General features: G+C 33.6%; 1 protein-coding gene across 1 annotated transcript in view; it reads right to left on the reverse strand.

The window, feature by feature from the left end:
* The window catches only part of wdr70 (WD repeat domain 70), a 50208-nt gene extending 37713 nt beyond the window's left edge, over window positions 1-12495 (reverse strand). Inside the window, exons 1-8 of the mRNA XM_026274090.1 lie at window positions 12415-12495; window positions 10491-10544; window positions 10334-10417; window positions 10190-10256; window positions 8675-8891; window positions 6879-6938; window positions 5579-5712; window positions 2353-2506 (exon numbers count right to left, since the gene is read on the reverse strand). Of these exons, the coding sequence (XP_026129875.1) occupies window positions 2353-2506; window positions 5579-5712; window positions 6879-6938; window positions 8675-8891; window positions 10190-10256; window positions 10334-10417; window positions 10491-10544; window positions 12415-12439 (795 nt within the window). The 5' untranslated portion in view covers window positions 12440-12495. The remainder of the gene's footprint in view (window positions 1-2352; window positions 2507-5578; window positions 5713-6878; window positions 6939-8674; window positions 8892-10189; window positions 10257-10333; window positions 10418-10490; window positions 10545-12414) is intronic.
* Window positions 12496-16657: the final 4162 nt, after the last annotated feature.

Genomic DNA, 16657 nt, shown 5'->3' on the forward strand with positions numbered 1-16657 from the left:
AGAAGGTCGTGTCAAGTGTGCACACATGTGGAAATAATAACTATTAAAGACTGAATGCAAACATTTCTGTTATGGATGTCCAGTTGGCATCTTTCAACAACAAAACAAAACATTGACAATGACTGAAGAAAGCACCACGCGAGCCACGCTTCACACACTGATTACAAAGGGACAGTGTGTCCGCGAACAGCCTAAAGGACCAGGTGCAATATTTAGTGTGCGCTGGCCTCTCTGATGTAGTTCATGTATACCTCATTACGCCTCGGTCAACAAACAGCGTCCAGATGCAGCAAACAAACAGACCATGAGAACTGACAAACACTCCCAGAGCAGATTCGGAGCGCAAATCAGCCAAAAAGCGTCTGTGAGATGCATACTGGTTTGTCAATTTCTGACCCTTATAATTAAAGGGCAAATTTGCATTTAGTCATTTAGCAGAAACAGAAACTTACAAATGAGGACAAAGCAATCCAAAAAACAAAACAAAAGAGCAATGATATGAGGAGAGTCTCCATTAGGCAAACACTCAAATAAACAGAAATAATACTCATCAAAAATTATATTCAAATTATTAAATCAGTCCATTCAGTCCAAAATATGGAAACAGTAAAAGAATTCCAGGGAAAATTTGCTGGTAAAATGTGAGTCAAAGACAAATTAATAAGCGGAAAATTAATCCCAGTGGCTCCTGTAAATATATTGAGGTCTTATGAAGCGAAACGATCAGTCTGTGCAAGAAACGAAACATTATTTATAGTATATTATTCACAATCCATAGCTTCAGGCAAACGGTCTAGAATGACATTTGGTTCACGAATGAATCATTCTTTTGAAACGATTCTTTTTGGTGAACTACTTGAACCAATTCACCAAATCAGACCGAATCATTTGAAACAGTTCGCAGCTCGGGCAGCACAGATCTAGAAGTTACTCAATCTAAAAAATAGCTTGGAAATAAGCCAAAATAGTGGCGTATCTGATCCACTGACGAATGAATCATTCAGTTCCTCTAACAGTCACTGAACTGAGCAAACAGTTCAACTCCAAACCATAAGTTGAACTGAATATGCACACGTGTGAACAGAGCTTGAATAACGGGGAGAAGTGAGCGTTTTTATGGTTTCTCAAGGTTTATGTAAAAAGGTGAGCTGATAAGACAAGTTTATTCACTTTATATGCTTTAGAGATGTAAAACATCCACATTATGACAAGTTGTGAATCATTTATTTGAACTAACTCATTGAAGTGAACTGTCTGAAGGAATCAGTTCAGAGAAAAGAATCAGGTTTCCCCGTGTGCCAGGCTTTGGATTACAAGTATAAAATGTTGTAAATAATGATCAGTTTCTTGCACAGACTGATTGTTTTGCTTCATAAGACCTCAATATATTTTCAGGAGCCACAGTTTCATGTTTAATCATATGGTTTTTTGACTCTAAAAGTGCTGGTTGCCATTGACTTTTATGAGTCACCAAGGACCACGGCTTTCGCTAAAAATCACTGATTTACTTGAGAAAAGAAAAAAAAACAGGGCTCTAGACCGAGCGGCAACCTCCCGCTCTCTCTCCTGAAGCCAATAAGGAAGTGACTTAAACTGCAATACATCGACTGGCCGCTTGAGGCTGGCTGCAGAAGAGAGTCAGTCCCATAGACTCCCCATGTTAAAATGCCCAACTTTACAGCAGAAAAAAACATGTTTACAGCCTGGTTCAAAAAATGATTTTGGTCTATATTGCTAATTTTGCCCTTCATGACAACTGTGAGGGGGGTGAATTTTTTTTATAACTCATCCGTTTAAATTATATTAAGACTTAAAGTTCTGCATAATTAAGGGCGTGGCCACTTGAGTGACAGTTGGATTGCCGCTGCTGACAATGCCGTCGCGCTAGGTGGGCGTGGCTTCAGCAATCAGCTCCGCCTTTTTGCCCATTTTCGATTATCCGGGAGAGTTGCGCGATGACGTGCTGCCAAGATGGCAACGGCCCGCTCTACACACTTTAGGCTTCAAAACCGCTATTGAGGAGTCTATGGGTGCTTCACGGACACTACGTCCATATTTTTTTACAGTCTATGCTCTAAACTCATTTTTCCCAGAGGTCAATCTGGTGCATGATTTGGTTGCACTTTTAGTATTAATCAATGCATGCTGATGAATAGATTTTCTGTTATCATAGTTTATAGTTACATGGTAACAAAAGTGGTTACAAGAGGTTAACAGAAATTAAAAAAAGTCTAGAGACCTGAAAAGACATCTACATCTTGGCTTGAGGAAGAGTAAATGAACAGCACATTTTAATTCTTGGGTGAACTATCCCTTTAAGATTTCTATATGCAAATGTGTCTTTACGGTTACCTTGGTATTGGCCATGTCCACAATATACTGATCTCCTTTGATGCATTCCATCACCTGGAATCCGTCTCGGTCCAGAACTTTGGCTTGAGAGTTTCCCGCCACAACCAGAATGACGTCCCCAGTGACACTGTACTGCAGAGATCTGATCTGATGACTGCAATCACACACACACACACACACACACACATGATTTTACAAGAGATATTTGTGACCCTGCCGCACAAAAGCAGTCTTGAGTATCTGGGGTATATTTTTATGTCAAAAATCATTAGGATATTAAGTAAAGATCATGTTCCATGAAGATATTTTGTAAATTTCCAACCGTAAATATATCAAAAATTAATTTTTGATTAGTAAAGTGTAGTAGTCAACCGATATTGTTTTTATTTTTGACAGCTGATGCCGATATCTTGGAAAATAGATAATAAATAAAATAAATAAAATAAATAAAAAAAATAAATAAAATCCCGCCTCAAACACATCGGCCAAGCAAGAAAACGATCAACCAATGCCGATATTTGAAAAATGCCAAATATCGGCCGATATATCGACTTTGGCGACCACTAGTAATATGCATTGATAAGAACTTCATTTGAACAACTTTAAAAGATGATTTCTTCAATATTTAGTTGTTTTTTTTTTGCATTTATAAGCATACTTCATTTTCTTTTATACTACAATATATTAATGCCTTCATTTTAACTACATAAAATCAAAGACTACACCAGCACAAAATTAAGCAATATTTTTTTTACCAATATACAAATATAAATATTTTATATATAAACTTTTAAATAAAAATAAAGTTGATTTATACATGGATTGTTTACCCCAAAATAAGAATAAAACATTTATTTTGCTTTATAGAAAATATGAAAATGGCAATAAAATAATGTTAATAATAAGGTTGTTTTTTCTTCAAATAGACAGGCTGGTTAATACCTAATATTTTATTTCCTTGGTGATATATATTATTGATTTTTTTTTTTTTCGGGAAGGCACTTTCTGTATGTCCAAACCTGGTCATGAGCATTAATAATTAAAATCAACTGGGAGAATGAAAAAATCTAATAGTTCATCCCAGACATTTTACTTTTCTTTCATTCTCATCACTTTAATGCAATTACACTTTATTTAAATAAATTAAAAGCTGCACTGCAAACACTTTCATGATGCATAAATACAATTTAAATAATATATCAGTATTTTTTTGCATTATAGCAATGGTGAGAATGTGCTTCACGGTCATTAAAACGACAAAAGCATAAAGTAATAAAGGTTTTGAAAAAAGTCTGTTTCCTTTGCTTCATGTTCTGGTGTGTAATGTGACCCAGCCGTGTTCAAGCACTTAAGCTGTGCTAATACAGAACAAGCACTAGATAAAGCATGATCTGTGCAAACAGAGTTGTAATTGGAAGCCATATTTATCATCTCTGCGCGGTTTAAGAGAGAAGTGAGCACAGTTAGTGTAATATTGAGCGCTGCGGTCCTGGAGAGACTCTAAACTGTGTGGATGACTCTGTGAAAGCGCAGAGAAGAAGAAAACACGATCACCAGAAGCAGAGGTCTGCTCTAAATTCCTGTTACCCTTTCTGGGTCACCAGCTTTATGGGCTCCACATGGGCCGCGTGTTTTCTTTGGCTGTTCTGCTCGCGTCTGCTGGTAAAAAGATGCCACCGTACCTGGACTGATGAACTTGTTAATGTGCCGTGGCGCTTTAGTAAATCACACTCGGGCTCAGCCAATTGGAGTTCAAGATCTCGAGACAATTGGGTTCCACTTTTAGGAGGATTTCAAGGAAAAAGATTAGACAAGACCAAAAATACCCAGCATCTGGCTGCATTTAGCTGATTCGACCGGAGATCGAGGGCCTGTTTAAAAATAGGCTTTGTACGGAAAAGGAGCGTTCTATTTTATTTTTACATTAAATTAACGGGAATTCAAGAAATAAAATGTGCTTAATTATCATTTATAACAAGAAAAATTATTAAAAAATTATGTATATAGTGCAAAGGACTCATTTGTTTAATGTAAAATATAATTGTTTTATACTCATTAGATTTTAATTACTGTAAACCATTATAAATGCTAAATATAAATGAAAATTGTATCAAATATTACGAAGATGTTTTTAACAATACAATTTAAATAATAAATCATTTCTCTCATATTATATAGTAATGTACATTTTTGCATTCAATTCATGGGAATTTGGGGATAAAATGATTAATGAAAATAATTTTAGTTAATGATAAAATGCAAAAAAATATATTTTTCTGCATGTAAAATATTTTTATTTTGTTAGAAATCTCTAGAAATTAATTTTAATTGCTTTGTTCCTTTATTCATTTTAAACACTACATATTTTATCTACATCAGCAATGTTTATTTTTTTATACAATTTAAATAATAAAAACACTTTTTAGAGATAAAATGTGCTTATAAAGTTTGTAATAGGGATACTGATTTAATACATCAGTTCAGTAAACAAGGGGGTAATATTAAGTGACTTACATTGAGTAAAAAAAAAAAATTAATTTTTTATATTTTGCCAATTTCTTTCACCATTGCATAAATGAAATAGCCAAAATGTGCTTTTTACTGTCTTGTCTAGCTTTTAAAAAATTTTTTTAATTATAATAAATAAATAAAAATTATATATATATATATATATATATATATATATATATATATATATATATATATATATATATATATATATATATATATATATATATATATACATACATACATATATATATATATATTTTTTTTTTTTTTTTTTTTTTTTTTTTACAAACACACACGTATATTTACTCAGCACTGAATTTTTTTTTACATTCTAGCAAACAATACACCAACAAACACAATATAACAGAATACAATTTATAAGTGAATCAAAGTATATTTTTTGGCCATTTTTGAGACCCCCTTCTCGAATCAGTGATGCACTTGTACTGTACAAATAAAAGAGACTTAATTTAAAACATCAGAAAATATTACAGATCCCAATTTGAACACTATGTGTGAGTGTTATAAATGGTGCATCGATAATAGAGCAGTAGTGATTATTATTATCGTTGTACTTTTCTTATTTTATTTAAAAAATGCATGAAAATGTAACTGAGCATCGGTTGCGTTCCCTAATACCTCCAGACCCTTGTGTTCCTCTGAGGGGGATTTCTAGAAACAGAGCTCAGACTGGAGACAGACGAGGTGTACGCACCACTCACACGGCTGCAGCGATCGGAAGGCATGCAGCGCAGAGTCCATCCCGGCGAAATCCCAAAACTTGACGTCGTAGTCGTAGCCTCCGGTGACCAGACGAGCGCCGGACGGATCCAGAGCCAGAGCCGAGACCTGGACGAGAAACCAGCTTCATTAGATGCTCTCTAGAGCCTTCAGAGACTATTAATACTCAGAAATATTAAAGAGCTGAATAATGACTCTGAGGTCTTCAGTGTAATAGAACTGACCTCAAACTACTCTTGAATTTGAATTGGTTTTAAATTAATCATTTTGCAACATTGACAAACATTTGAAACAAAAAAAAAAAATATATATATATATATATATATATATATATATATATTTTTTTTTTTTGTGTGTGTGTGTTAGTAAAATATTATAAATTTATAATATTAAAAATGTAATTTAAATTTAATTTTTATATTAAATTCAATTCAATTCATGCATTTAGAAGACGCTTTTATCCAAAGTGACTTACATTGCTAAAAACATTTTTCTATCATGTGTTCCCTGGGATTCAAATAAAAATAAATAATTCTAAATAAATACTTAATAAAATTGCTAGTAATACTAATAACAATAATGTGCTTAAATATCAAGAAAGTAATGTAAATGTTTTTTAGGTTTTTTTTTTGTATGTGACTTATGGACAGTATATATAATAAGACCTTATATAATAATTATGAAATTTTTTTAATCTTTAAAAATAATTATTATATTAAAATATATATGAACTAAAGAAAAATTGCATATATAATTATATTAAAATATTAATATATATCAATCCAAAATTCACAATTCACAATATAAATAATATATTAATTTGAAGGAATTTTATATTGTATATATATATATATATATATATATATATATATATATATATATATATATATATATATATATATATATATAGAGAGAGAAAGAGAGAGAGAGAGAGAGAGAGAGAGAGAGAGAGATCACGTTGGAAATGTATGTATTTACAGACTAATATTACAATATTAATATTTAACTAGTAATAACAAACAGTAATAATATAGCAATATATTATTTTATATTTATTTAAATATTTAAATGTAATGGTAAATGTTATAAATAATACTGCAAATATTACCAAATATATTTAGAAATATTTGAAATAGATGTGACTTAAGGAAGAACAGTTGTTTCTGTGTGTAATGAAGTGGGAGCTGAAGAGAAGAATGAAAAGCTGATTTAGAAATGAATCCGGTCACTGACGGAGGAGTCGATCGGAGGATGAGCGTCAGAGGGACACTTACACTTTTGGAGCCGTGCTGAAGCGTGATCTCATGAGAGTCCGGGATCTTCTTCACTGGACTCTGTCACACAAACACAAACATCATTCAGTAGAGGAGCAACGGAAGCTGTCAGAGCGCTCTTCTCCGGTCAGACGCACGCAGGTCTGAGTGATTGGTGACGTCAGCTGATTACGACACACCTGGGGCTGATGGGATACATTTAACCAAGCGGCCCGAAGCCGTACTCCTCTATCAGAGCCCCTCAAACACCACAGGACTGAGAGAACACACACACACACACACACACACACACACACAGAGAGACAATCCCACACACACACACACACACAATCAATCACACACACACACACACACACACACACACAGAGACAATCACACACACACACACACACACACACAGACAGATACACACACACACACACACACACACACAGACAGATACACACACACACACACACACACACACACAGACACACACACAGAGACAATCACACACACACAGAGAGACAATCCCACACACACACACACACACACACACAGAGAGAGACAATCACACACACACACAGAGACAATCACACACACAGAGACAATCACACACACACACACAATCACACACACACACACAGAGACAGATACACACACACACACACACACACACACACACACACACAGTATGACCCACACACATTGATCAGATGTTTTTAATCTCTCTGAAGCCATCAACTCAACATCTGAGGTAAAATGACATCACATGAAGAACTTCTGAAGTCCAATAAGTCTTTAGTCTTTTGTGTTGATACCAAAGGGCAGTGTGTCCCTCTAGTGGCATCTGAGACACATTACACACACACACACACACACACACACACACACACAGCTCTCACTTGGAGCCAGATAAGTAAATTAAATATTACTGTCTGCTTCACATTATAATATTTAAAGTCCGAATGTCACTGGAAACATGTAAAATAAAAGCAGTTTTGGAAGCTAAATGCAGAAATGTAAACATTCAAAGGTCAAAAGGTTGACAGAAAAACTATTTCATTTCCATAATCTAGAACATCATTAAATCAATGACACTGCAAAAATTAAAAAAAGAGGCTTTAAATGTTAAAATATTCTAGTTCATTGCATTTTCATTGGAAACATTTTTTATAAATACTATGTTTATCTACATTAGCATTAATTAAATGCATCAAATTAACATTTTTACTAAAAATAATTACTTTTCTTACAATGATTTTACTATATAGTTATTTGTGTTTTCATTAGATTTACATTACTATAATCATTAAATATTAATTATATGTTTTGGTTTATCTGTATCAGCGTTAATTAAAGGCATCAAATTTTTACAATTATTTTTTACTCAATTTAAACATTTTGATAATATTACATCATAATAAAAGTTTTAAATATTTTATCATTGCATTAAAGGATTTTTGGAGATAAAACGTGCTTATTAATAATTTAAAATGACCAAGTGGTTAAAAAAAGATACATTTTTTAAATGCAAAATGTATTTCTTTACTATATAGTTAATTTACTGTCATAACATTTCATTACTATAAAACACAAACATGAAAAACCACGTTTTTGTTCATCGACATCAGCACAAAGGCAGCAAATATTATTATAAAGTTTGTTTTTTTACAATACTATTGCTATAATCTATATTAATACAGTATAATATGGATAATACAGATGAAGACAGATTTCAAGTTGAATGTAAACATTAAATCTGATCTGCATGTGTGAATATGATTTATGAGACTGAAAGATGAAAATACACTCACGTCATCTTCCTCATCATTCATATCGTCATCATCATCATCGTCATCATCGTCATCATCATCAGCAGCAGCGGTGCTGTGCTTGTATCCAGGAGGCAGCGGTGGCCCGACCACATCTTCATCATCATCATCATCATCATCATCATCATCATCGCTTTCCTCCGGCTGAGCGCTGAGCACAACAGGAAGTGGAGGACCGATGACATCAGAGTCCTGCTTCCTGTTCACACAAACACAGGACGGAACAAGAACTGGCATTAAAAAGATAGATTACTAATCAGAAATTAAGTTTTGATATATTTACGGTAGGAAATTCAATAAATATCTTCATGGACATGATCTTAACTTAATATCCTCATGATTTTTGGCATTAAAGAGAAATGTATAATTTTGACGCATACAGTGTATTGTTGGCTATGTAGTAATAAAACTTTAAATGCATGACACAAAAAGTACAGAGGTATTAAATCATATTTCGTAACATTCAGTAGATCATTACAGTTTCACAAATTTTAGACTTTTTTTTTGCTGTTACTTTTTTTAGTTACAATTAGGAAAAGTAGCAAAAATAAAACTTTGTGAATATAATATTTCCGGATTAAATAATACATGTCCTTTATATTCAATCTGTTGTGTTTACAATGAGAAAGAAGACAGAATATCTCACACAGAGTTAAAATAATCAAAATATAATTTTCCAAAATATCTGCTATTGAAATTATTATAGAATTTCTGTTATTATTTCTATCATTATTATTACTACAACATAAAAACTGAATAACAATAAAAATAAATAAACATTATATTCTAAAGGGAAACTAGAATTTAAATTTCAAATATCTGCTATTGAAATTACAGATGTTCTGTTATTTTCCCATTATTATTATTATATTATTATTACATAATGAATAATAATAATAATAAATAAAAATCATTTTCTAAAGTGAAATTACAATTTAATTTTTAAAATATCTGCCATTGAAATTATTCTGTTATTATTTCCATTATTATTATTATTAATATTACATTAACACTGAATAATAATAATAGTAAATAAACATTAGAATTAGAATTTTATTTTCTAAATATTTGCTATTTAAATGATTGAATTTCTGTTATTTTCCATCATTATTATTATTATTATTATTACATAATGAATAATGATAATAATAAATAATAAAAATCATATTCTAAAGGGAAACTAGAATTTAATTTTCAAAATATCTGTTATTTCTGTTATTATTTACATTATTATTATTATTATTACTACATTAGTTTTTTTTTTTATATAATAAATAAAAAGAAAACAGATAGAATATAAAAGGAATAGAGCAAGCTAGTGTTAGGTCTTTTTTTTTTGCTTTTGCTTCTTGTTAATTGTATAATAAAAAGAAAAGAAAAACAAAGAATCTAGTGTTAGTATTTTTTTAAAGAGAGCTGGACTGATTGATTCTTTATTGTCTTCCTATAGTAATCATAATGTCATGCAGTGTTGTATTTAATTGAAGTTAGTTGTACCTGGACGCTGACGGCTTGCTGCTCTGAGAGACGCTGCTGGCCTCAGCTTCCTGTTTTTCACGCTCCTCTGTGACAGAAAAACTCAGAGTCAAGAGAATCTTCAAACACAGAGGTCAGAGGTCAGACTAGAGGTGAAGTAATGACCTAAGATGCGCTGGCTCCTCTCGATGGCCGTCCTCCTCGTCTGCTCAAACATCGCCTCCAGGTCAAAGGTGCGCGCTTTCTTCCCTGAGCACCAATCAAACAGGATTCAGACTCAACACGTGACACTGAAGACACACACAGCTCCAGAAACACTCACCGAACCCAGAGAAGCCCATGACTGAGGAGAGGTCCGCATCACTGCTGGAGTCACCTGAGATCATCACCAACACACAATACTTTACATTACACTCTCTAAACATCTGCTATTGAAATTAACACAGATTTTCTGTTATTGTTTACATTATTATTATTACTACGGTTAATAATAATAATAATAAATATATATTCTAAAGGGAAATTAGAATTTAATTTTAATTATTTGCTATTGAAATTATAGAATTTTCCATTATTATTAATATTATTATTACATAAACACTGAATAAACATTCAAAAGGGAAATTAGAATTTAATTTAAAATATCTGCTACTGAAGTTATTATAGAATTTCTGTTATTAATTACATTATTATTATTATTACATTATGCATAATAATACAAAGTATATTATAAAGGGAAATTAGAATTTAATTTTCAAAATATTGAAATTAATAGATTTTTTGTAATTATTTACATTATTATTATTTACATTTTATTACCTTAACACCGAATAATAAATAATACAAATAAATAAACATTCTAAGGGAAATAAGATTTTTTTTTTAAATCTGCTATTGAAATTACAGAATTTCTGTTATTATTTACATTATTGTTATTATTAATACATAAACACTCAATAATAAAAAAATATACATTCTAAAGGGAAATTTGAATTTAATTTTCAAAATATTTGCTATTTAAATTATTATAGAATTTATTATCATTGTTATTATTATTATTATTATTATTATTACATAAACAGTGCATAATAATAAATAAAATTATATACTGAATGGAAAATTTTAGTTTGATTTTCAATTAAATTTTTTGCTATAGCTATTACAGAATTTTTGTTGTTATTATTATTATTATTATTATTAAAGAGTTACTACCTTTACAAAAAGTTATTGAACAATTAATAAAGTGTGGGTGTCAGTTAAAAATAATAAAATAAAACATTCTAAAAGGAAAATCGGAGTTAATTTTTTTACAATTATGCTATTGAAATTATTTGATTTTCTTTTATATACATTTCTGCTCTAGTTATCATTACATAATTTCTGTTATTATTATTATTATTGAAAAAAAATATTTAAATTACAGATTTTCTAAAGGGAAATTTAGAGTTTAATATACATAATTTGGGTTTTTTTTATTATTATAGAATGATTACCTTTACAAAAAGTACTGTGTGTATATAAACAATAAATAATGTTTGGGTGGCAGTCAAAAAATTATAAATTCAATTATTATTATTATTATTATTATTATTATTAAGGGGAATTTGAGTTAGAATTGAATTTATAATATTCTATTATATAATTATAACCTTTACAAAAGAAAAGATACTGTAATAATGAAGAATTTTAATTAAAAATCATCATCACCTAAAGGGAAAATTTTAAATTATTGCCTTAGATTACAAAAACGAACTCGGTGTGCGAGTGATTTATTTAGAGATTAATTTATTATTTATTTAATGATTGATAATGTGTAGGTGGTAAACAAAATAAATATGCTTATGATGGGCATCTGTCCCTCGACGTGATTGGTTATTGAACTGTGACGTAGTAAACCGATGACGGTTATAAACCGTGTATGTTTGAGAAACTAGTTTAAAGAAGAAAATCCTCAGCAATGGTGTTGACTAATGGATTAATGGCACATGTTTTTTCTAAAAGCGAATTAAAAACAACATATAGACTAACGGTTCTGATATTCTGGTTATTGTTGTAGAACCCTCAGAATCGCATGTTCAGGCGTCTGTGATGATGATTTTTTATTATTAAAACAACGCGGCGACCGGAACTGACTTCATTAAACCACCGACGCTTTCAGAAACACGCAGTGCAGCGCTTTAAACACACTGACTTCACTAACACGACGGAAACACTGCACAAAAGACAAAATAAAGTCAGAAACTCACCAGCATCACTCACGCGATCAGCCATGACTAAAAGATCACACACACACTTCCGGGACGCCGAGTCAAAATAAAAGTCTCTCCTAAACACAAGTCCAATGACGTCATCGCGACCTGTTTTCACCACTGATCTATATATATAACTTCTATATTATAGATCAGTGGTTTTCACCATAAACATATAAATACCTAGACGCCTCATTGGCCGCTTTGAGCCGTTCCCGCGATACGTCAACGCGCCAGCCATCTTAGTGAGGGCAAGACTGTCTTAAAACAAAAGAAAGTAAACGGGGGAGCTGCGGTTTTTACTGAATAAAACGATAACGTTTACATTTATCAACCGATTTCAGAGATTTGTGATCTATGTGCAGTTAAAAAACGTTGCCTCCAGTTATTTAGTTAGGTTTGGCAAATTAATGAAAAAAGGAATGGTAAAGGAGCGCTTCCTGGACTCCAAAATTGGTTAAAATAGAGGTGCTCTTTGGATGGGAAACTAGATGCCAAAAATCAAAAATGAAAAAGGAACTCCAAGGCACTCTCAATTACAAAAGTAAAAAAGCCTTTATTATTATGGCTTGGTCACATTAAACTGTCAACTGTGGTGCTAAGGTTACAATTGTTAGTACACACAAGAGACAGCAGATGTCATCATTTCCACTTCTTAACAAATCAATTAAGTACATACAAAAACTACCTCAGCGCCACAGTTGACAGATGGAGACTTCTGGTTGGTGGACTGTTAGTTCATAAGAAACTTTGTTTGTTTGAGATCTGTTTAACTCCCAGAAGAAGTGTAGCCGAAACGCGTTGGAGTTTTTTTAGAAGGTTAATGTGACCAAGCAATAATAATAAAGGCTTTTTTACTTTTGTAATTGAGAGTGCCTTGGAGTTCCTTTTTCATTTTTGGAAAATTATTAATTGAAAGCTCACATTCGTCTCACTTGTTGATTTTTTCGGTTTACAAATCTGTTAATTTAGTATAACTGTGACATATTGAATGTACATTACATGATATGTAGTTGTTTTATTGCTTCCTCTGTGTTCTCATCTCATATTTTGAACACGTGAAATTATGGGTGTAGTGTATGGAAAAATACCAACTTCATCCAGAGTAATATAAGTCATAGTCAGAAGTCAGTAGTCAACTATTTTTAGTGTTTTTAACTTGAACTGATTGTTTAGACTGATTGATTAGATTTTTTTTTTTCATTTAGTGGAGGAGTGGGTGTAGCCACGAAACCATCCCGGTATGGCAAGGCTACACATTTCTGTCGCAGCGACGAAACCTCAACTGACTTCAGCTCGTCAGATGCATAATTTACAACAAATATTTTCATTCTGTCAGAGTTGAAGGGGTAGATATAGAATGGAGACTGCCGGGATAGTTCAGTGTAAATAGGATACACACCATTATCATTTTGTATAAGCTGAAGAGGGTGGGGCAGTGTTCTCAGAAAGAACTCTGTCTTCTGCTCCTATTCCTGTCATGTCCATATCAGTCATGTCTTTCCTAATTTGATGAAGTCTTTTCTGAATGTCTACACGCGTCCTTCGCCTTAAGGTTGATAAGGAGACAGGCTCAGTCTTTCTATTCTAGTTTTGTTCTAAAAGAGAAATTTCAGGAGAGACAGGTTGCAATCAGGTGTGTAAAATGTATAATTGTTTCTAATGTTGTATTTAAATAAATACATTGTTGAATGGTGGTGTTGTCTGATTTCATTACTACACACTAGACAAGAAGAGAGAAACTTCTATTAGTAATTATTTTATATTATATGATTTAAAAAGGTTTATCAAATATAAATCAAGTAATGATCATAGACATATTACAAAAAAAAACCATTAAGCTACACTTGAAATTATGAATTTGTATGTGTATAAATATAATTTATGAATGATTGTACATGTTAAATAATTCCAAAGCCGTTTCGCGAATCAATTGATCGGGGCTTCGGAGTTCGCAAAACATTTGATTCAGATCGCGACTCCGAATCGCCATTGATCGGGGCATGGGAGATCGCAAAACATTTGATTCAGATCGCGACTCCGAATCACGTTCCGCGAATCATTTGTTCGGGGCTTCGGAGTGCAAACCATTTGATTAAGATCGCGACTCCGAATTGCGTTTCGCGAATCATTTGATCGGGGCATCGGAGATTGCAAAACATTTGATTCAAATCGCGACTCCGAATCGCGTTCCGTGAATCATTTGTTCGGGGCTTTGGAGTTAGGCCTGGTTCACACGGGACGATTTTAAAATTGTCAGCAGATTTTCCAAACCTGAGAGACCCCACACACGGCGATAAAAAATCACGGGTCTAACAGTTTTGGTCGCTCCGTGTGTGGTGTGCAGCCACACGGCAATATCAACACATCACACACGAACCGATTTGACTCCCGAGCATTCCCAGGTCAGACGGGAAATCTCGCAAAATCCCTCGAGATCAAACGTGACTTTAGAGTAAACAATCATGGCGGACGAAGAGGATGCAGTGGCCATAGTTTGTGCTTTGTTTTTAACGGGAAAAAAAACATAAGAAAAATAAGAAAAGGCGATGGTCAAAGAGGTGGAGATGACGCGAGCATGGACTATACTTGCTATATCATGATATGGAGATAAGTTGTTGTTTTATCTCATAGAAATGTTGTTATGTACTACACAGATTAATAACCGTTGAAATAAACGTTCATATATTAGTTTCCATGTACTCTGGTGGACTGCAGTTGTGGATGTAGTTATGCCCATCGACTTTATTTGTATTTGTTATATTATATACGCCGGCTGTTTTGATTTTGTTTCCCGGTACTATCACTGCCTCGTCACCTCGCGTTCTGATTGGCTACACGCCACAGTCCACAGGCTGCGTGATTGTTTGTCCTCGGGGGACACCTGACCACACACGAGAAGAAATCGGGCAAAATAAATCCAACATGTTGGATATCCCCGATTTGAGATCGGAGCGGTCCCGACATTCTTCCGAGCAGAGGAGATTAGTCTTAACACACCACACACGGCAGGAATATTTGATCAGATTATTTTACGATAATCGGAGCATCCTAAGATTGTCGGAAGGGCTGAATCGGGGCTAAAATCGGCCCAATTATCCTGCCGTGTGAACCAGCCTTTAGCAAAACATTTGAATCAGATCGTGACTTCGAATCGCGTTTCGCGAATCATTTGCTCGGGGCATCGGAGATCGCAAAACATTTGATTCAGATCGCGACTCTGAATCGCGTTTCGCAAATCATTTGTTCGGGGCTTCGGAGTTAGCAAAACATTTGAATCAGATCGCGACTTCGAATCGCGTTTCGCGAATCATTTGATCGGGGCATGGGAGATTGCAAAACATTTGATTCAAATCGCGACTCCGAATCGCGTTCCGTGAATCATTTGTTCTGGGCTTTGGAGTTAGGCCTGGTTCACACGGGACGATTTTAAAATTGTCAGCAGATTTTCCAAACCTGAGAGACCCCACACACGGCGATAAAAAATCACGGGGTCTAACAGTTTTGGTCGCTCCGTGTGTGGTGTGCAGCCACACGGCAATATCAACACATCACACACGAACCGATTTGACTCCCGAGCATTCCCAGGTCAGACGGGAAATCTCGCAAAATCCCTCGAGATCAAACGTGACTTTAGAGTAAACAATCATGGCGGACGAAGAGGATGCAGTGGCCATAGTTTGTGCTTTGTTTTTAACGGGAAAAAAAACATAAGAAAAATAAGAAAAGGCGATGGTCAAAGAGGTGGAGATGACGCGAGCATGGACTATACTTGCTATATCATGATATGGAGATAAGTTGTTGTTTTATCTCATAGAAATGTTGTTATGTACTACACAGATTAATAACCGTTGAAATAAACGTTCATATATTAGTTTCCATGTACTCTGGTGGACTGCAGTTGTGGATGTAGTTATGCCCATCGACTTTATTTGTATTTGTTATATTATATACGCCGGCTGTTTTGATTTTGTTTCCCGGTACTATCACTGCCTCGTCACCTCGCGTTCTGATTGGCTACACGCCACAGTCCACAGGCTGCGTGATTGTTTGTCCTCGGGGGACACCTGACCACACACGAGAAGAAATCGGGCAAAATAAATCCAACATGTTGGATATCCCCGATTTGAGATCGGAGCGGTCCCGACATTCTTCCGAGCAGAGGAGATTAGTCTTAACACACCACACACGGCAGGAATATTTGATCAGATTATTTTACGATAATCGGAGCATCCTAAGA

Source organism: Carassius auratus, chromosome 10 (genome assembly GCF_003368295.1).
Source record: "Carassius auratus strain Wakin chromosome 10, ASM336829v1, whole genome shotgun sequence".
In the NCBI taxonomy this organism is placed as follows: Eukaryota; Metazoa; Chordata; class Actinopteri; order Cypriniformes; family Cyprinidae; genus Carassius; species Carassius auratus.